At 43.9% G+C, this 23,152-nt stretch overlaps 1 protein-coding gene across 1 annotated transcript in view; it reads right to left on the bottom strand.

Annotated features, from left to right (window-relative positions):
* LOC138979968 (protein phosphatase 1 regulatory subunit 12A-like) overlaps positions 1 to 23,152 on the bottom strand; it is a 65,281-nt gene that overhangs the window by 2,473 nt on the left and 39,656 nt on the right. The window contains exons 2-10 of the mRNA XM_070352732.1: positions 10,294 to 10,469; positions 9,550 to 9,645; positions 7,904 to 8,002; positions 7,062 to 7,160; positions 6,730 to 6,858; positions 5,872 to 5,973; positions 4,141 to 4,239; positions 3,010 to 3,177; positions 907 to 1,084 (exon numbers count right to left, since the gene is read on the bottom strand). Coding sequence (XP_070208833.1) covers positions 907 to 1,084; positions 3,010 to 3,177; positions 4,141 to 4,239; positions 5,872 to 5,973; positions 6,730 to 6,858; positions 7,062 to 7,160; positions 7,904 to 8,002; positions 9,550 to 9,645; positions 10,294 to 10,410 — 1,087 coding nt within the window. The 5' untranslated portion in view covers positions 10,411 to 10,469. The remainder of the gene's footprint in view (positions 1 to 906; positions 1,085 to 3,009; positions 3,178 to 4,140; positions 4,240 to 5,871; positions 5,974 to 6,729; positions 6,859 to 7,061; positions 7,161 to 7,903; positions 8,003 to 9,549; positions 9,646 to 10,293; positions 10,470 to 23,152) is intronic.

Here is a 23,152-nt window from a genome sequence, read left to right as displayed (position 1 = left end):
CCAGTAACTCTTCCTTATCTTCTCCAGTGTTTTCAGCGTTTATCTCTCTTCCTTCGTGTGGCGTCAATCCATATTCCCGTTTCTATTTTTAGAAGGTCACTGTCGACAACGCTCAATCCATATTCCCGTTATACTATTTTTACTCTTCTCCAGTGTTTTGCACGTTTATCTCCCTTCCTTCGTGCGGTGCGCCGGCGTACAACCGGCTTTCCCCGGCTGTATTCGGCTCGACTTTTTCCGGGCGAAGCCGTACCCGGCAAAGCGGGTATTCATCTAGTAGGTACATATGCACACTGACAGACACACAGTTAGACTGATACCCACCCACCCACACTCACCCCCCCCCCCACACACACACACACACTAACTGCGGGACCAGCCAGGCGAGGTGAGACCACAGGCAGAACCAAGGGCACTGGCCTGACATCTGATGTACACAAAACACATTACCCCCCCCCCCCCCCACCCACACACACACACACACACACACAAACTAACCAGGGGACCAGCCAGGCGAGGTTTGAACTGAGGCAGAACCAGGGGCGCTGGCCTGACGTCTGATGTACACACACACACTTAAACATCCACACCATAATCCCCCCCCACACACACACCCTAACCAGGGGACCAGCTTGACGCCTGATGTACACACACACAGACAGACACCCAACCCGCACACACACACACACAGACTCCCAACCACCCACCCACACACAGATACACCCACTACCTCCCCCCCCCCACACACACACACTAACCAGGGGACCAGCTTGACGCCTGATGTACACACACACAGACAGACACCCAACCCGCACACACACACACAGAGACTCCCAACCACCCACCCACACACAGATACACCCACTACCTCCCCCCCCCCACACACACACACACACACACACTAACCAGGGGACCAGCCAGGCGAGGTGGGACCAGAGGCAGAACCAGGGGCGCTGGCCTGACGTCTGATCCTCAGCTTGATGTTGGCTTTGCGTTCCTCGGCCGTGGCGATGGACAGCGGCGGCATGGTCACCGGCACAAACGAGCTGGCCGAGGCGCTGCTCTTGGACTGCGCCGTGATTTTCTGTCAGAAAAATACTAGATATAACATATGGACAGGCAAATTCGAGTGCGCACAGATTTTAGATTTTCTAACTGTTACATTGAAGGCACAGTAAGCCTCCCGTAAACCATCACAGATACTGTCAGGATTTTATACACAGTACAAACACCTTTCCATTTGAACGCTCACCGAACGGGATGTAACACAAACATTCTTAAATCATAAAAGATTTTTTTTTTCATCAAGACAAGATCAGTACAATTCGAAGTTTTGAAAGTTTTAAAAAAGATAGGCCGGAAGCAGGGTCACGAAAGGTCGTGTCTCAAAGCAGACGATTTTTCTGCACAGCGCTTGCTTTCTTTGAAGCAAGCCGCTGCCGACAAGTTCGTGTGACTCGCAGCCATTTGATGCGTTTTAGAATCAGAGGTATACAATAACGTGCTATCGCAGATACAGCCAGTCTTATTGAAATCACAAACTGACGACTAAATTGTGAAAAAAAGGAAAGTGGATCACACGGGTTCACGATGGCTCAGAGGTTAGATAAACCACGAAATCTGGTGTGTGGTTTACGCGAGCTAAATAGCAATGCAAACGAACTGTTTCATTTAATGCTATTAAATGCTATTGCAAGTGTGTTCCATAAGGTTAGAACTGCTTTTTTCATTAGAAGATTTAAATCGTTTTGTAAACCATTTGAGACATACTGGGGCTTTAAGATAAGAATCTGCGGACGAAAAATAAGAGGAACAGAATTGTTTTCTGTTGTATATGGTGCTGTTTCTCCAAGGCATTAGTAATATTTTATTATTTTACTTTTTTAACTTTTTTTTTCTCTCAGGTAAATTGTGTTCTAGTGACAAGAAAAAAATAACGACGCAACCATTATACAGTGGACCCCCCCTTTTACGACCTCAGAAAATGTGAGAAAACCAGGTCTTAAAAATTGATGAATGTTAAGATGGGCAAGAATTTTAACAGAGATTATACATAGAAATTAGAATATCTAAGAAAACAGGACCAACAAATACTGTACTCAAGTGTGATCAAAGAATACAAAACAAATGACAGCAACTTTTTAACCCCAGGGTCTTCTTCTTCAACATCAAATGTTTCTACATTGTTTTTCGTCTCTCGCGTGCAATCACCATTTTTCTTCTGCTAGGAAGAAAGAACAAGTCGCGTGAAGCGATATAAAAAATATTTAGTCAAGCTGTCGGCATCAAAGTAACAGATTAACACCAACAAACAGTCATCGCCGAGACTATATTTAAGATAGTCTTGACTAACGACACCTAAAGACTGAGACTGGTCACACTCGTCTCCGCGTAGCAAGTAAACGCAGTACTTAGGCCTACTTAACCTATTTTCTGTAATTCTGAGCACAGTTTTAGAGTAAACATGACATATGTATATATTTTTTGAATTCAGGAGAAATTGAGGAATACGATGCAATCATTTTTAAATCTGTTTTGCAAAAAATCGATTTTAATGACAACTTTAATGAGCAAACTCATTAATTAATTTTTAAGCCTCCAAGCTGAAATGCAATACCGAAGTCCGGCCTTTGTCAAAGTTTGCTTGACCAAAATTTCAACAAAATTGGTTGAAAAATGAGAGCGTGACAGTGCTGCCTCAACTTTCACAAAAAGCCGAATATGACGTCATCAAAGACATTTATCAAAAAAATGAAAAAAAAGCTGTGGGGATATCATACTCAGGAACTCTCATGTAAAGTTTCATAAAGATTGGCCCGGTAGTTATCTCTGAATCACTGTATACACACACACACAGACACACACACACATACACCACAACCCTCGTCTCGATTCCCCCTCTATGTTAAAACATTTAGTCAAAACTTGACTAAATGTAAAAAGAGAGGAAGTCTTCAACTGGTAGGGGTCATAACAGGGGGGGGTTCCACCGCACTGCAAGGGGCTCACCTCGATGGCACAAGCAACTTCGTGTGCGTTCTGTGCGATGAAAGACTGTGATGACGAGATGGACAGTTTGTCGGCAGACAGGTTGTCGGGCTGTCGCTGGTTGATGCAGTTGAGCAGGTACTCCTTGATGGCCTGGTCCTTGGCACGGTCTGCTGGCATCTCTCCTCGCTGTGCAACATCAACATCATATTGACAGAAACTATATCACAGGATGACAGTCAGGCATTTGTGCATTCATCGCAATAGCCATTTTACAAACAGCTCAATTACAGGGTGACCCCCAAAAAAAGAGTACCCAAACAAAACGTCATAAATTGAACAAAAATAAAGCAATCTTCATAAAATTCATTTACACACACAAGTAGCCTCTGCATGATATGCACAGAGAATTTTAGCGTTCTAGCTTGTCTTTCAGGAAAGTTATGCTCATTCTACAGAACATGCTCCAAATGGCCTCCCCCGGATTTAAATCCCCCAGATTTCTATCTTTGGGGGTTCCTGAAAGACAACGTCTACAGGAACAACCCACAGACAATCACAGAACTCAAGAGAGCCATCACAACAACCATTCGCGGAATCTCGCAACAGGAGTGTGTGCGGGTGATTGATAACTTTGCGCGGCGAGTTCAAGTTTGCCTGCAGCGGCGCGGAGGCCATTTGGAGCATGTTCTGTAGAATGAGCATAACTTTCCTGAAAGACAAGCTAGAACGCTAAAATTTTCTGTGCAAATCATGCAGAGGCTACTTGTGTGTGTAAATAAATTTTATGAAGATTGCTTTATTTTTGTTAAATTTATGACGTTTTGTTTGGGTACTCTTTTTTTTGGGTCACCCTGTATGTAAGCACAGGTGGTTGATTAAATTGGCTATTTGGGACCAATTCAAATTTTACTTTCTAGGTTTACATACATGGTCTCCGTGGTGGGAACAATTTAGGTGTATCACAGTAAAATGAAGACATTTCTACAGAAAAAACTCATATTCTTACACACTTATTACTTGAAATCTTGTTAAAAATCTTCTTCAAAATGTTACAAATCTTGTGACGGGGACGCCCCAGAATGAAGCCTATTTAGGCTACTCAATAAACACCAAACCAATCCCCTCCCCCAGTCTGTTAGGCGCACTGACCATGTTCTTCTTGCCAGAGTCAGCGCCCGCCTCCACCAGCATGTAGACAGCATCGTCCTGGCCTCGGTCCGCCGCCCAGTGCAATGCCGTCCACTTGTTCTAAGTACACACATACATTACGTTTTTACATATTTATTTAAAAACAATTTTTTTTTATAAGTATTATTTTCTTCATTTTTTTTATTAGCATGGTTTATAGATCAGTTTGTGTGTGTGTGTCAGTGTGTGTGTCTCCTAGACATCCGCTTACCACTTATCTCCCCTGTAATTTCTTTCTTTGACTATAGAGATACAATGTACTTCCCTCCATGTTTTCCAGATCTCCTTTTTCATAATTTGTTTGGTTTCGACTGCTTTTTGTTTGTTGCTTTTCTTTTTTGATTCCTTTTTACATTTAGTTAAGTTTTGACTAAATGTTTTAACATAGAGGGGGGAATCGAGACGAGGGTCGTGGTGTATGTGTGTCTGTCTGTCTGTCTGTCTGTGTGTGTGTGTAGAGCGATTCAGACTAAACTACTGGGCCGATCTTTATGAAATTTGACATGAGAGTTCCTGGGTATGATATCCCCGTACCTTTTTTCTTTTTTTCGATAAATACCTTTGATGACGTCATATCCGGCTTTTTGTAAAAGTTGAGGCGGCACTGTCACACCCTCATTTTTCCATTAAATTGATTGAAATTTTGGCAAAGCAATCTTCGACGAAGGCCGGGGTTTGGTATTGCATTTCAGCTTGGTGGCTTAAAAACTAATGAGTGAGTTTGGTCATTAAAAATCGGAAACTTGTAATTAAAATTATTTTTGTATTAAACGATCCAAAAACAATTTCATCTTATTCTTCGTCATTTTCTGATTCCAAAAACATATACATATGTTATATTTGGATTAAAAACAAGCTCTGAAAATTAAAAATATAAAAATTATGATCAAAATTAAATTTCCAAAATCGTTTTAAAAACTATTTCATCTTATTCCTTGTCGGTTCCTGATTCCAAAAACATATAGATATGATATGTTTGGATTAAAAACACGCTCAGAAAGTTAAAACGAAGAGAGGTACAGTAAAGCGTGCTATGAAGCACAGCGCAATCGCTACCGCGCCAAACAGGCTCGTCACTTTCACTGCCTTTTGCACTAGCGGCGGACTACGTTCAGTTTCATTCTGTGAGTTCCACAGCTTGACTAAATGTAGTAATTTCGCCTTACGCGACTTGTTTATTTGTGTCCTGAAGAATTTAGCTTCCATAGGGGAAACTTTTGACTCTATATTTGTGATGTCCTTGTCTTGGCAAGTACAGAATTCTCAAATCAGTCAAAGGTACTGAACTTGTCAAATCCAGGTGCACGGAGCCCCTGGGGCTTTTAGTCATACCTCAGGCAGCTATCCGTTAGAAGAACTACCAAGTTTCATTGACTTGCACCCAAAGAGTCAAGAACTGCGATTTCTTTACGAATTAATTTCGTACTATGGACAAGGCTGGCACTGTGCCTTCAACCAAGGAAATAGTTAGAATTTTTTTTTAGCATCGCCAAAATCAACAACAAAAGACAAAACAAAAATCCCAGTTTTCCTGTTTACCAACAAGAACAACTTAATCTAACAAGAATATGAAAGACTCTACTTCACATAAAATGTCATTCCTCAAGATTTCATAATACTAAGACATTTTTTTTTTAGATTGACCAGAATCAGAGCTCACAACCAAGTTGTAAGATATACATTTTCACTTACAATGGAACCATTAGCATTGATGTCACAATCAGCTTCAATGAGAGCGTTGATGACTTCTGTGTGGCCGTGGTACGCTGCAAACATCAGGGTTGTGAAGTCAGCCTGAAAAGTACAAGTAAAGGATTGTGATCAGCAACAACATATCACTGCACTGCATACAAAAACAGCTGAAGCTTGATATTAATTGGGTGAAGTCAACTTCGCAAAGTCTACTTCAGGAACCTCGCTGCACGAAGCTTTGGTACTGAACTTTCTGTATACTTTGCAAATTCTGTTCAAAACTTTGGGGTTGTATTTTGTGCTCTGATTCTTTCCCTTAACTCAGTTCCTGATGAAAGTCTTGTTGCCAGACTGTCAGAACAACGTATTATATCGAGTCTTTTTCTTTTGCGTACACTCCTGTTCTTGCATGAGTGGGGTTTTTCCCCTGTCATTCAGGCAGCCATAATTCTTTCATAAGGGATTTTGCAGAGTCAATAGCCCAATAGGTGCAATTGACAGGTGCAATGACTTAGGCGCCAGCCTCCCAAGTGGAAGGTCGTGGGTTTGAATCCAGGCCGCACCTGGTGGGTTAAGGGTGGAGATGTCAACTTATATGTTGACCTGCTTGTTCCATCCTTATCCCGGCCCCTTTGTGTGTTAAAACCAGCACAAGACCAAGTGCACAGAGAAAAGATCCTGTCATCCATGTCAGAGTTCAGTGGGTGACAAAAACATGAAAATACCAAGCATGCATACCCGAAAGCGGCATGGCTGCCTCAATGGCGGGGTTAAAATGGTCATACACGTAGAAAGGGTGGGAGTTTCAGCTCATGTACGCATAAGAAGAAAAAGCATCCAAACCAAACAATGACCTACCTCTGCAAAGTCACTGCTGATGGCGTCCACTTCCGAGCCGGCGGTGATGAGCAAGCGAGCAATCTGACCCAGCACTGACTCGTCCTCGCACTGTGACCTGGCCACCTCATGTAGCGCCAATCTTTGGTGCTGCGAATAGGATGGAAAACAAACGTTGTTATAACAATAACAACACTTTATTGTCCATTAAAATTAACACATTAAAATGGAAAATTGACTTTGACACATCTAACCTGCCTGTCAACGATCTTATAGGTCCCCCTCCACGATTTTAGCCAGATTCCAATCTCAGGCATAACGTGTATTTGTGCATGCATGAATGCAAGCTGTACCTTGTTCATCATGTTGACACTGGCCCCACTGTTGATGAGTTTCTCCACCACACCCTGGTGGGCCCAGTAGGCAGCGTTGTGCAGAGCCGTCCACCCATTCTGAAACACACAACCACACACTTATAGCACTGTTTCTTTCAGGCAAAGACATATCAGTGGGAGGAGATTTTACTGATCACAGGTATGCTGTAGATGTCTTACAGTGTGCCTCTGTTCTGCTTCAGGACAAAAAAAGAGGGGATTTAGGTCCCTTTGCCTCCTGAATAGAATGATGTCGCCCACCCATTCTGAAATTCACAAAAAGGTGGAGGGGGAGTGTGTGGAGGGGGCGGGGGGCATAAACCTTACACCATGTATTGGAGACAGCTACCCTTAGCTTGTCCTGCATCTTTAGCTAACAGCCAGCCTCTATCAACATCTGTAGAATCTCCAGCTATCCCTGCATGGTTATCATCACTTGCTGGTACAGTACTATTATAAGTATACTTCTTACACCATTTAATGTTACAAAATACGGGAGACCATTAACCTTGTCCTGTGTGTTGAGTCGACAGCCAGCCTCTATCAACATCTGTAGAATGTCCAGCTCTCCCTGCATGCTTATCATCACTTGCTGGTACTATTATACATACCTCTGACACCATGCATGTACATGTTACAAAGTACAAGAGGCTGCAAACCTTGTCCTGTGTGTTGAGCTCACAGCCTGCCTCTATCAACATCTGTAGAATGTCCAGCTCTCCCTTGGTGAATATCATCCTTTAATGGCACTAGTATCATTGTAAAGACACATGTAAACCAGTTACACCATTTAATGTTACAAAGTACAGGGGACCGCTAACCTTGTCCTGTGTGTTGAGCTCACAGCCTGCCTCTATCAACATCTGTAGGATGTCCAGCTCTCCTTTCATGGCCGCATGGTGCAGGGCTGTCATCCCTCGCTGCAATGAACAATTCAATTCAATTCAAATTCAATACAACTTTATCATCTGAATGTAAGACGAACAGAAATTGTTCTTTTTCCATTACACAGACTTAACACTCATGTTGTAAATATGTTTCACATGCATTCTCTTTACAGACACAATGGTTAATACTCAGGAAGAAAGGAAAGTTTACAGGTTAATTAACTTACAGTCATTAACACTATCTTAGTGTGACTGTGTTTGTTTCCTTATACATGAATTTTATTTGTTGCTGCTTTATGTGTGATTGTGACCAGTAAACAGTTCTGATGAGCAATGGTGGAAGAGATGTTCTAAAGGTGCATTAAAACCTTAACCCCAATGTACATGTTCATGCATTACTCTTTGAATGTAATACACAATCTTCTAGCTGCTACATATTTTACCATAATTTTCAATCAATCAATCAATCAATCAATCAATGAGGCTTATATCGCGCATATTCCGTGGGTACAGTTCTAGGCGCTCTGCAGTGATGCCGTGTGAGATGAAATTTTATACGGCCAGTAGATTGCAGCCATTTCGGCGCATATTTACCTTTCGCGGCCTATTATTCCAAGTCACACGGGTATAGGTAGACAATTATTAACTGTGCCTAAGCAATTTTGCCAGGAAAGACCCTTTTGTCAATCGTGGGATCTTTAACGTGCACACCCAATGTAGTGTACACGGGGGGAGGGTTCGGACACCGAAGAGAGTCTGCACACAAAGTTGACTCTGAAATAAATTTCCGCCGAACCTGGGATCGAACTCACGCTGACAGCGGCCAACTGAATACAAATCCAGCGCGCTACCAACTGAGCTATATCGATCCCCGCCCAAGGGACATCCCACAATACATGGGGTAATAGACTTTTAGTGTTGGCTTTATGCATGTGTTGGCATGTTTCTTTTCTTCTCTTGTTTGTTTGGTAGTTCTCATTATTAGACAAAAGTAATACCTTGACACAAACATGTTTATTTTAGAACTTATTTGAACTCATTGTCTCCCAGGTTACGGATATATCCGTACCCACTAATATGGTTCTATCTGACCAGGTACGGATATATCCGCTCAGACTGTTATCTTAATTCAGTCGCTTCCTGCAATGTCGATCTAACGCCTGCATTCCAGCGTGTTGATACACAGTTTCTACACAGTTACTACAATGGGCGGTTCTGGTGAGGTTATGCCCCTTCTTTCTTTAGGCTGGTAACAGGCGGAACCTCGCGGCATGATCACACGAGAAAGGAAAAAAACGTGCATTGGTCCCTAATAGCATGTCGCTTTGGTAACACTAACAGTTCGTGTGTAAGTCATGCATTTTATACGGTAAAAAGACAATGGTAACAGGCGGAACCTCGCGGCAAGATCACAGGAGTTGTCTCGCGTTATCACCCCAGAAGCGCTCATTCTGAGTGACCTGCTGCAGCACAGCTGGTCTCAGCTAAAAAAAAACTTGGTCAACATAGGTGGGGTAGAAAGTGTTAAGCAGAAGGTATCTTCAGCCGCAAAATAAAGCAGAGAAGGTTAGAGTACTCACACTGTCCTGCACATTTACGTTGCATTTTGCTTCAATCAGAAGTTTGACCACGTCTGGCTTGCCTTGAGACGCTACATGGATCGGGCAACAGTCATGCTGAAACAGAGTCATGATGGATCACATCATACAGTTGCTGCATTTACCAATACACAGATCAGGCGCTGGTGTTCCCAGCCTCAGACGACAAAAGATCTATTGCAACCTGGACTGAAAATTGTAAGGTCCAAATGTCCTTGTATCACCAGCTTGGTAGGGAAAGTGATGGTCAGAAGACCACTTACATGTCAACACTATTGGACGGTCGACCAACCAAGGGTCAGACCAATGCGTCAAATCAAAAAAGTATCAATGACCGGAGATTGAAGCCTGGAAAGAACAGTCTGCGGTGGTAACTGGTATTGCTTTATTTAAAAGATAAATCTTGTCTGCAGACTATACATGTATGTACGTAAAATAACACTATACATTAGAAGAGAAAAGAGACCAGAGAATTTGTTTGACTTCTAGACCTGGAACACACACTCGCGCATGTATGCAGTCTCTCTCACTCACTCACACACACACACACACACACACACACACACACACACACACACACACACACACACACACACACACACACACACACGATTTGTGCATATTAATTACATACTGACTGACTGACCGTCCGTCCGTCAGTATGTCTGTCTGCCTTTCTCTCTCACCCAAACACACGGGAGCAATTTCACAAACACATAAACTCACAGTGAAGGACACCCAGTTGATGTCGATGCCTTCTTCAATGAATTTCTTCACAAGGTGAGTACGACCAAAACCACAGGCATCCCAGAATGCCTCCTGGCGTGAGTTGGCTTGTCCCATGTCTGATGGTTAATGTGAAGATGGAGGAGTATTCCGTACTGCGCTAAAATCTGTCAACTCTAAAACACACAAGAAAGGCAAAAGGCGTTAAAAACATTCTGAAGTATTAAACACAGAAGTTAGTATGCTAAATTGAGTAAACCCTGACAGTTGTATGATTCAACTCACAATCCTTAAAGCTAGTATTAATAAGGCAAAGTCGACTTTGCAAAGTTTACTTCACAAAACTTGCTGCACGAAGCTTTGGCCCTGAATATGTTGGTAAAACGACTTCTGGAAGTAAACTTCGAGGTCAGTTAAGGTAGCGTCCTTACTGTGTATCCATCCCTGTACCACCAAGTGTAAAAAGTCCTCTGTAGTGCTGCCAGACGTGCAGGTGGCTGATTACAGCTAAACACGCACACACCTGCATAATGCGACTCTCTCTCCCTCTCTCCTTCTCTCCCTCTCTCTCCCTCTCTCTCTCTCTCTCCCTCTCTCTCTCTCTCTCTCCCTCTCTCTCCCTCTCTCTCTCTCCCTCTCTCTCCCTCTCTCTCCCTCTCTCTTATCTAATGTTCATCTACGCAATACAATTTCCTCCCCTGCTGTTGTTTTGTAACTGTTTTGCACAGTTTATTACCTCCCCTCATTTCTGAGCTTTCATGTTTTTACTTATCTCCCATCTAAACCTTCCTCCCCTTCCCCACCAAGTCCAGATTTCCAACACCCCCACCCCCATCCTGACCTCAGGTCAAAATGAGTTCGGCTCATTCTTTCCCTGACAGGATGCCTTGAGTTTCTTTGTCTGGGAAGGAAACAGATTTTTTTTACATATTTAGAGCTTTTTGTAATGTATTATTGATATAAGCAGATTCGCGATCGTTGATAATGATTTTTCATGGTGTTTTGTAATTTTTAAATTACAAAGGAATTGATAATAATTATATATGTAAGACAATTTCAAGCGAGCTATTTTTCGCGGCTGTATTTACTGTGCAAACAACTCTAAATATGGCAAAAGTGTCACGTGATAATCAACCGTTTGGTTTTGGCGCTCACTGGAGCAGACGATTTTTTCTGTAACCAGTTGACAGTGATGAAACCATATATTATGGTCTCCTTCCGGCAGCAGTCTCAAAATTTCGACTTTTTTTGACCTTAGAACGATGTCTTTATCATAACTGTGAAGAACAGAACGGAGATCACTGTCGAAGTCGGACAATCTGCAACCATTTTCGTCTCGCGAACACTGATCTCAAATTTAGATCAGTGCTCGCAAAAAACATATGAGAGATAACTCTGTATTCTTATTTTGATAGATTCGCGTAGGACTGTAGCGTCCGGTCAGACAGATAACTGGCGATAGCCGTTGAGCGATGACTGATCAGAATGCCCCACCCCCTGCAAACTCACGGATGTTGTCTGATGTTGGCAATAGACCATTAAAGTTTTAACTTACTTCAAATCTCAAAATATGTTGCTCCCACTTCGGCAAAGCTGCCAAACTATTTAATGACAGGAGAAGAAAGCAACAAGAACAAAAACCTCAGAAAATTGCCGAAACTTTTCTGGTCATTTTTCATGCAAATTTGTCCAAGAAAGAAATCATGGCAGGATCAGTGCTACCACACACACACAGACACACAGACACTCTTAACGCAGCTGTAAACAAGGTTTTGGCTCCCTCCATCCCATCCTAATCATAGTTCAGGGCGCCTTACTCTTGTAAACCAGACAAAAATGAATGCTGTAATCCCCCATCAAATAATTACAATCCCCTCACACCAATCCTGTCAAACTAGGGTTCAGCCACCCTGCTGTGTGTATCTGGTCTCTTTTTCAATCAGGGTTGAAACCAGAGAGAGTGTGTGTGTGGGTACATGCGTGCGGGTGTGTGCGTCTCTCTCTCTCTCTCTCTCTCTCTCTCTCTCTCTCAGTGTTCAAACCACCATCGATCACATCCATTCCCCCTATCACAGCGCCCTCCATCCCCAATATCTCGAAATTGTTCAAAACGTTGATTTCAATGGCTCAATGTGCAAAACACACAGGATGCCCTACCCTCTACACACACTCCGTCGCTATCTTTACCCTCTCAACAATGTTCAGACGAGTGACTTGATTTACTTGAATGGTTCACACGTACCTACGCATTTTAATCTCAACTGTTCTGGCCGAGACAACACGCACGCACGCACACACACACACACACACACACAAACGCACGCACTGACACACACTCTCTGTCTCTCCGCAGACCAAGGAGTTCAACAGTTCATACCTACATACACACTGTGTAACTATGCTTGTTCTGGACCAGACAGCTATTGGATGGGGGAGAGGGAAGGAGAGGATGACCTAAGCCATCAGGGATCCCCCTATGTGCGTCTGTCTTTATGTGTTGTATGAAGGACAGGTTGGAAGAATAGGCTTTGCCTAAAACCTTCATCCTTTTGTAATAAAGTTCTGAGTCTAAGTCTGAGTCTGAGTCTCTCTCTCTCTCTCTCTCTCTCTCTCTCTCTCTCTCTCTCTCTCTCTCTCTCTCTCTCTCTCTCTCTCTCTCTCTCTCTCTCTCATTGTGTGTCTATGCGTCCCAAGGACAGATTGTAAGAAAAGGCGTAGCCTTAAATCTTAATCCTTGTTAAATAAATAAAGTTCAATTCAATTCAATTCAATTCAATTCAAATTCAATTCTGTCTCTCTCTCCACACACAAAAACACTGACACACGTACTCTCTCTCTCTTTTTCAATCAATCAATCAATATGAGGCTTATATCGCGCGTATTCCGCGCAGGGATTTATTTATTTTTTATTTTTTATTTTATGCAATTTATATCGCGCGCACATTCAAGGCGCAGGGATTTATTTATGCCGTGTGAGATGGAATTTTTTTTCACAACACATCACGTATTCACATCGGCCAGCAGATCGCAACCATTTCGGCGCATATCCTACTTTTCACGGCCTATTATTCCAAGTCACACGGGTATTTTGGTGGACATTTTTATCTATGCCTATACAATTTTGCCAGGAAAGACCCTTTTGTCAATCGTGGGATCTTTAACGTGCACACCCTAATGTAGTGTACACGAAGGGACCTCGGTTTTTCGTCTCATCCGAAAGACTAGCACTTGAACCCACCACCTAGGTTAGGAAAGGGGGGAGAAAATTGCTAACGCCCTGACCCAGGGTCGAACTCGCAACCTCTCGCTTCCGAGCGCAAGTGCGTTACCACTCGGCCACCCAGTCCTCTCTATCTCTTTCACTCCGTACACACACACACACACACACACAGACACACACACCAATACCCCCTCCACCCCCATCCCCACATCATCTACCCCCCATCACAAAGGTGAGAACAGCGAACATCGGGAGGAATTTTTCAGACAAACACAACAGGGGCGTCCACTTTGGCAGCTTTCAAGGAGGGGGTGTTCCGTGACCCAAACAAAACACGGGCTACAGCAGCGTGCAGTACCAGACGCTACAGGATGCCAGGCATTCACAAAACCACTCACACAAGATACCGCCTGGACGTTGCTCCTGCCAGAAGGGCTTCAACATCAATCACCCTTCGACAGCTTATAGAAATGCGTTCCTGAGCTCTCCATTTTGTCAGAAATGACTACATGGAATAGTATACCTACTTTTAAGAGCTGGTTTTGACTAACAAACACACAGACCCACACGGACAGACGCACGCACACACACACACACACACACACGTTCACGCTTGGGCTTCGGGATTTACAGTAACATCGTAAATGTTTGTAAAAAATGTCATGTCAGCAGGGAAAGGGGGAAAGGTGGGGGGGGGGGGGGGGGGGGGGGGGTTGGGGAGACACAAAATCTAAACGAAGAGAAAAATAACAAGTCTGCCACTAAGTCTTACCAGAGACTAAACTGGAGATTACTAAGATCCTAAACCTTGTGTTTGTAGTCTAGTCGGTATCGATCAACAAGAAGCTGCTTGAGGCAGAAACAGCCACCTTGTATCCCGTCAGTCTACCCCAGTCCATCAGGTCATTTCCCATACACATCTTCAGTGAACAGCAAGACGTGCGAGCGCGCTGCTACATGCTCGAGCGCACGCACGCACGCACGCAAGCACACACACACACACACGAATACATACAATTATGAGAGAGAGAGAGAGAGAGAAAGAGAGAGGGGGGGGGGGGGGGGGCGGTTGGTCCTTTTCTCTACCTGAGTCAGTGAAGGTAATTAAATTTTTGGTACCCACCAGTCGTGTGTGTGTGTGTGTGTGTGTGTGTATGTGTGTGTGTGTTGTGTGTGTGTGTGTGTGCGTGCGTGGTGTGTGCGTGCGTGTTTGTGTGTGCATGCGTGCGTGTGTGTGTGTACGTGTGTGCCGAGAACGAGAGAGAAACTGATACAGACCGACAGAGAGACACAGAGAAAGAACCAGTGCACACCCACTAACTCATCCGGCACCACACACCTGCGACATGATACACCCACATATCTCTGTGGATACACCCCGGAGGCTCGTTACGTACAGTGCGTTACGTGTATGTTTACACTGGCGCCAGTGCGATACAAGACAAAAAGCAGCGCGCACGATGTCTGCAAAAGATGCCGTTATATCCGTTATGGATGATGGGCCAACCACCTGGCGCCTTCACTTCTCTATTGGTCTTACACAAGTGTTCGAGCAGGCAAACGACTGAATGAGTGTGCTATTCGCTGGCACGTAGAGCAAAATGAATCATACTCTGATGAGAAAACTGTAACTGGTTGCAGGTTGTTGTGACACAGTATTAGTTTGCAACGAATTAAAATTAACCACAATGATTCAGAAACGAATGTTCAAAAGTGGAACGCTTCATTTTAAAGTGTTGGACACAGTATTAGTTTGCAACGAATTAAAATTAACCACAATGATTCAGAAACGAATGTTTCAAAAGTTGAACACTTAAACTAGTTAAGAGTGGCTAAAATTGGAAGATAAATTGTATCATGACTAAATTGATATCGTTTGCCGTGGGCAGTGGGCAACACACCGAAACTTCTCTTAAATCACCGACAACTTTACCGTCATTGCGGTAGATCTGAAATTTTTTTTGAAAGAGTGAATACCCTTGTTGTGAATGGGACAAACAATCCACAGGTCAGTTACTGGAGAGGGGTGGTTCATTAGGACTGGGTGGCCGAGTGGTAAACGCACTTGCATCGGAAGCGAGAGGTTGCGAGTTCGACCCTGGGTCAGGGCGTTAGCAATTTTCTCCCCCCTTTCCTAACCTAGGTGGTGGGTTCAAGTGCTAGTCTTTCGGATGAGACGAAAAACCGAGGTCCCTTCGTGAACACTACATTGGGGTGTGCACGTTAAAGATCCCACGATTGACAAAAGGGTCTTTCCTGGCAAAATTGTATAGGCATAGATAAAAAAAAATGTCCACCATATACCCGTGTGACTTGGAATAAAGGCCGTGAAAGGTGAATGCTCGCCCTAATAGGCTTGAGGTTTGCTGACTAGGCGTGAGCCTAAAATCTCCATCCTTGAGTAATATCGTTCGTTCGTTCGTTCGCTCGTCTCTCTCTCTCTCTCTCTCTCTGTATGTCCGTCTCTCTCTCTCTCTCTCTCTCTCTCTCTCTCTCTCTCTCTCTCTCTCTCTGTATGTCCGTCTCTCTCTCTCTCTCCTCTCTCTCTCTCCTCTCTCTCTCTTTCTCTCTCTCTCTGTATGTGTGTCTCTCTCTCTCTCTCTCTGTATGTCCGTCTCTCTCTCTCTCTCTCCTCTCTCTCTCTCCTCTCTCTCTCTCCTCTCTCTCTCTTTCTCTCTCTCTCTGTATGTGTGTGTCTCTCTCTCTCTCTCTCTCTCTCTCTCTCTCTCTCTCTCTCTCTCTCTCTCCACCCCCCCGCGAGAGGAAAGACAGGAGGAGTATCAATTGCATGGTTACCCCATAACAATCTGTCAGATTACTTACTTGAAGTTTCCGGCTGATGGAACACAAAAGTATATCCTGTTTATTAGGAAATCACTGCACATTTTCTCCTTACTCCCAAGGCCCAGTTACATTGCGTGGGCAGCAAAACTAATGAAGACAAAACCGTTTTGGTCACAACAGCACAAATAAGACAGTTATTCACCAATGATCAAGTCCACATTTCTCACAAAGAAGGTAACTTGAGGATTCAACGTGCAGAAAGTCATGTCCAAATCACGTGAACACATCCTTCGTTACATTTAGAGAAGCTTCAGCTGTAACCCTGTCTATAGCCATTTCCCAAATGTTCACTTCACAACGCTTGATATGGACACAATTTCTCATAAAATGAGACTCATGAAATGAGACACAATTTCTCATAAAATGAGACACAATTTCTCGCCAAATAAGACAACTGTTGGCCACAACTAAACTCTGACAGTCACTACACTTTAAACTGAGGTGTTCCACGTTTGTACACTTTTTCTGAAGAAAGTGTGCTTAGAGTCACGTGCCGATCTATTCTCACAGTGTTGACCTCAATTCCTTGTCGTCAAACTGAGCAAAACACTTTGGCACCGAACGTGAACAGAGTCAGTAAATCACTTCCTCAGCTATTTCCACAGTGTTTGATACAGATACATCCCTTCAATGCTTCACCAGACCAAACTTACATCTATTCCACAGCGCTTGATAAGTCTCAGTTCCTTGTCACACTGGATAAAACATTTGGCACCGAACGTGAACACAGTCAGAAACTAATCTCCCCGGATACTCCCCCAAAGTTTGACTGATGTGGACGGCACATATACGTCGTTACACCAGACCAAACTTCAGCACCAAACGTGTACAGTCAGTCTCTGCAGTACCGGCTTCGGCCAGTCTTTTACCGATCTATTTCCACAGTGCCTGATGCCTTGCGTTCCGTGCTTCAGGAAAGATCAGCCTCTTCACCAAACTTCTGGCACCCAACCGTACACGCGGTCATTTACCAAGAATATAGTTTACAGCATTTTGATGAAGACACAGTTGCTGTACAAGGCGAAACCTTTGGCACTCAACGTGTAAATGGTCAATCGGTCGATCTGGCCGATACTGAGAATGATACCAGGCTCTTCAAGCGAAACTCAATGTCGGCGCCAACCGTAACAGGGTTCGCACAGCATTTGCTCTTTTTCAGGACCCTATAAGGAAACGGTAAACACAGTAGGTCCCCCCCCCGCGGGTTAGGGGGAAGAATTTACCCGATGTTCGCCAGCATGTCGTAAGAGGCGACTAACGGATTCTGTTTCTCCTTTTACCCTTGTTGAGTGTTTCTGGTATAGAATATAGTCAATGTTTGTAAAGATTTTAGTCATGCAGTATGTAAGAAATGTTAAGTCCTTTGTACTGGAAACTTGCATTCTCCCAGTAAGGTCATATATTGTACTAGATTGCAAGCCCCTGGAGCAATTTTTTTATTAGTGCTTTTGTGAACAAGAAACAATTAACAAGTGGCTCTATCCCATCCCCCCCTTTTCCCGTCGCGATATAACCTTGAACGGTTGAAAACGACGTTAAACACCAAATAAAGAAAAAAGAAACAGTAGGTCTTGTCGATTGATTGTTACATTGTGTACGAGTAAATCATCACATTCACAATTATCAAACTCTTTCAGTGGGTGATGCGGACACAATTATTTGCTGCGTGAAGGAAAACTTTACAAGCATCCAACGTGTACAGTCATTTCCCGATGATCTATACCACGGTGCTTGGTTTAGACACTGCTTTCTGGCTGTACCATGCGATACTCCACGCCAATTCAGTTGTCAAAACACAGTGAACAGCGCCAGCAGTCTGATATCCTCGTTGGCCAGTCTTTCTTTATTTCTTTCTTTATTTGGTGTTTAACGTCGTTTTCAACCACGAAGGTTATATCGCGACGGGGAAAGGGGGAGATGTGATAGAGCCACTTGTCAATTGTTTCTTGTTCACAAAAGCACTAATCAAAAATTTGCTCCAGGGGCTTGCAACGTAGTACAATATATGACCTTACTGGGAGAATGCAAGTTTCCAGTACAAAGGACTTAACATTTCTTACATACTGCTTGACCGTTGGCCAGTCGTTTCTCGATTAGATCATCCCACAGTGCTTATCTGTGCACACATTCCTCGAGCACCAAATATTTACTCAGGCATTTCCCAGTGGTCCATACCACCACAGAACATTCTGGCTATGTATCACACACACTGAACTTTGCGTGGAGGGCGTAATTGCTAGATCACATCATAATCCGCGTAAATCCCATTTCCTACTTTACAGACACCAGAGACATAGATAGATGTATACATGTATGTCTCTGCAGACATCAATTTCCACGGATCTTTCGAGGGCGTAACAAAGCCGACAGAAAGTGGCAGGCATAAATTGGTTGATACAGGCGAATGAAGCGCATCTGCCATTGTTTACATAAACCCCTTCCCCGCCATTATGAAAGACGCTGTGGCGGTGGAACAGAGCCAAGACGGAGCTGCTAGACCTCGCCATGCTGACTTTTCCATCTGACACACACTCTCACTCAAACACTATTTCGGGGAGAAATGAGCAAACTTGAGTTTGTTTGTTTGTTTGTTTGCTTAACGCCCAGCCGACCACGAAGGGCCATAAAATTATCAGGGCGGTGCTGCTTTGACATATAACGTGCGCCACACACAAGACAGAAGTCGCAGCACAGGCTTCATGTCTCACCCAGTCACATTATTCTGACACCGGACCAACCAGTCCTAGCACTTACCCCATAATGCCAGACGCCAGGCGGAGCAGCCACTAGATTGCCAATTTTAAAGTCTTAGGTACGACCCGGCCGGGGTTCGAACCCACGACATCCCGATCACGGGGCGGAAGCAAACTTGAGTGAGCGCGCACAAACACACAAAAACGCAGACAAACATACACACACACACACACCCATTCACACACGCGCACGCGCACGAACACACACACACCCGGCAGAGAGAGAGAGAGAGAGAGAGAGAGAGAGAGAGAGATAGAGATAGAGATAGAAAAAGAGAAAGAGAGAGAGACACACACACACACACACACACACACACACACACACACACACACACACACACACACACACAGGCAGCGAGACAAAGACTTGGATGATAGAGGGTGAGACAAGAACAGAGACATGCTGACTTCTTGGAGACACAGACAGACACACCGGGAAAGGGAAAGCCCAGAGGAAAGTTTACTAATGGGGAAAAACAAATTATTATAGACGTACTAATGGATGTCACACTGCTAAACGATGTAAAGCTCCCCCTTGAATAAAGAAACCACGCTTTATTGCCCAGCCCCACCTTCCACTCCACCCAACCAGGGACCTATATTAGACCTAATATAGGTCTATGACCCAACCAACAGTATCATACGAGAGGGGAGATAGAGACAGAGAGTGGGAGATTACAAAAAGAGAGAGAGAGAGAGAGAAAATAGAGAAAGAGAGAGACAAAGAGAGGGAGACATAAAGAGAGTGAGAGAAACAAAGTAAAGCGGGACATTGCGAGAGAGAGGAGAGAGAGAGAGAGAGAGAGAGAGAGAGAGAGAGAGAGAGGGAGAGAGAGAGAGCGAGATAGAGAGAGAGAAAGAGAGATAGTGAGATGGAAAGAGATAGAAAGAGAGAGAGAGAGAGAGAGAGAGAGAGAGAGAGAGAGAGAGAGAGGCTAATGAGATAGAGAGAGAAAAAGAGAGGGAGAGGAACAGCGAGAGAGAGGAGAGAGATTAACAGCTATTGTGTTTTCAGCGTAGCAATAGGGTCCGATATTTAGACGAGACAAGTATAATGCCGACGAGTCGAATTATACTTGTTCGAGTCTAAATATTGGACCCTATTGCTACGCTGAAAATACAATAGCGATTATATAGCAGTTCTGACCTTTATTTGTTGTTCCAAACTTACAAAATGACAGTTTTTGCGTCGATGCGTTGATCTCAGGTTTTGATAGCAGACGCCGTTTCTTATGCGCATTAGTTTTGCGCAGGCGCCACACTGACTTTGGAAAAAAACTCGATTTGACAACACAGCTGTTAAATAGCGTTTAATTAGTTCATTCGTATACAACAAAAAGAAGTTTGAGTTTTTTTTAATTTTGAACAAGACTACTTATGAAGAAGACCAAAACACAACATCAACGGAAAACTAGAAACAACTGAAGAACTAGGATGCAACAAGGGGAGGAAAAGAGAACAGCTAATCCGTACAAAGCGAGCAGACGGCAGCGACGTTTCCAGTTTGGGTGAATGGCATTTATACTTGTCTCGTCATGAAGCGAATCTTTGTCAACCTCAGTTATAAACGACTACATGAATGTTAGTGCCATGGGTTGTACATCAATACTTCAGAGGGGAAGTGGGGTATTTAGTGTGGAGTTACGAGATAAGAAAACCCGAATGCGAAAATGTGTGTCAGTCAGCAACTGTGAACCAAGCTCACAGGCATATACAAAAACGGCTGTTCCGTTGTACTCCCTTGTTTGTACTTCATCTTTCGACTTTGGGCATTTTGTGGTGTTTAGGGACAGAAAACAATAGGTTTAGTCCTGTTTCATCGGGAAGTTAGCAGAAAAGGGTATGCTATCGACATTTGTTAAGCTGAAAAACATTCCCGAGAAGAATTTCAAGTTGTCAGTGTATGCTGTTGTCGATCAGTGAAACATCGTGTGGTACAGGTGGGTAAACCGGAACCATGCGTCTTTGTTATTGACAATATGCTTTTGGATATTGAGAAAAATGGCCGACTTCCGTAGCATTATGCTTTGATGATCGGAAGAGACCATCCAATCACAGCCCCCGAATTCCCAAACGTGTTCATCAGAATAGCTATATTAGTGAGATAAAGAGAGAGAAAAAGAGAGAGACAGTGAAATAGAGAGAGAAAGGGAGAGAGAGAGAGAGAGGGAGAGGAAGTTGACAGAGAGAGGGAGGAGAGAGAGAGAGAGAGAGAGAGAGAGAGAGAGAGAGACAGACAGACAGACAGACAGACAGACAGACAGACAGACAGACAGACAGACAGGCAGACAGACAGAGAGACAGAGAGACAGAGACAATGACGAAATGAGATAGAAACAGATTCCATTATAGACCTAAAAAATGATTCACAAAGCGAGACAAATACTATGTAAACGATATGCTGACCCCTCCAAGTAAAAGGTGTGTGTTACAAAGAGTACAGCAGACAGTGTAAACGTAATGAAACCAACGATCAGGTGTCAGTGTGACATTCCACATGGCCATAAAACATGGTTATCAAACACAGAGGGGTGGGGTATAGAGTTATTTTTAACAATAATACCAATTGTCATCATTTTCACGAGTTTTCATTCACAAACACCTGGTAAATAAATCTCATGTTCCCCATGCAATAACTCGAGGTGGTGAATGGGTTTGAGCTTTCATGTGAAACGTGGATTGTCAAAGTAAAAGCCAATCAGGCTGATTGTTTGATGTGTGGAACCATCGCGGCTTTGGATTTGTGTTTCCGAGGACAACGATTGTAAGCATTCACTCTCAAAGACCCAATCAATGTTGATAATTACCGCGGCGACTCATGGTCAATTTGCAACTTATCTCTGTAATCGCAAAATCCACAACGAAAAGTCATAAACACTTAAAAGAACAGAAATATGCTCAACACTTACTGAATTCACAGGTATGATCACAGCTCTGTACATTTTCAGACTGGAAGAAAAGCGTCAACAAGCTACGTTTGACGGTCACATACAAGTTTGACGTGTTATCTCGAGCTACTGTGACGATGCTTTGTGGCCCGGAGTTGGATTCTAAAAAATTCGTCTCCCTGTGGGTTATTGTGCATTTTGTTGCACAACCAAAATGATGACAAAAACGATGTTTGGTGGCTCGTTAGACCAGCATTTTGTTGTTGGTCCTCGGGGAGCATATCGCCTTTTGTCTCATATTTATCAACCGCGGCCTTCGGCCTTGGTCGATAAAGATGAAACAAAAGACGATATGGTCCCCTTGCAGGGCCGGACTACCGGGGGGGTTATGGGGTTGCGCAACCCCCCCCCTAGCCTAAACATGTACCTTACTTATTTAATTTTTTTTTTATTATTGCTTATTTTATGCCGTTTCATGCAAGGAGCGACCATTTTCCTATCTCAGAATATGACCTACCCGTCAGCTTCAGGGGGCTTCGCCCCCTGACCCCCACAACGAGGGGGGGGTGGGTGGGTTCTAGGGTTTCCGGACCCCCCCCCCCGCCAAAAAATAAAAATATTGAATGAGGTATGCATTTCTTTATTTTACATTGAGTTTCAATTTTTGGGGTATTAATCAGTGACAAAATCTGCTGCCTGAAACTGGTAATGATCATCCTCAGAATGCACCAGATTGCACCATTTTGCATCCTTTTTTTCAAAATTTTCCGGGGGGCATGCCCCCGGACCCCCCTAGCAAGCTAGGCGCTTTGCGCCGTCGGCTCGGCGCTTCGCGCCTTCACACCCATATCTTCACAATATACTTTTGAAAAAAACCAGTCATAAAATGAACTGATCCGCCCCTGCCGCCAGGGGGGACATCCCCCTGGGCCACCACTGGCAACCCCCCCCCCCTCCTCTTCGCCTAGTCCGGCCCTGCCTTGGACCAACAAAAAAGCTGGTCTGTCAACAAGCCACCAAACATCTTATAATATATAATGTGTGTGTGTGTGTGTGTGTGTGTGTGTGTGTGTGTGTGTGTGTGTGTGTGTGTGTGTGTGTGTGTGTGTGTGTGTGCTCCGGGACAATAAACTATAGGTCTTTCGAGACCACAC

The sequence above is a fragment of the Littorina saxatilis genome, linkage group LG11, assembly GCF_037325665.1.
Source record: "Littorina saxatilis isolate snail1 linkage group LG11, US_GU_Lsax_2.0, whole genome shotgun sequence".
NCBI lineage: Eukaryota > Metazoa > Mollusca > Gastropoda > Littorinimorpha > Littorinidae > Littorina > Littorina saxatilis.
This window is presented reverse-complemented; position numbering and strand designations above follow the sequence as displayed.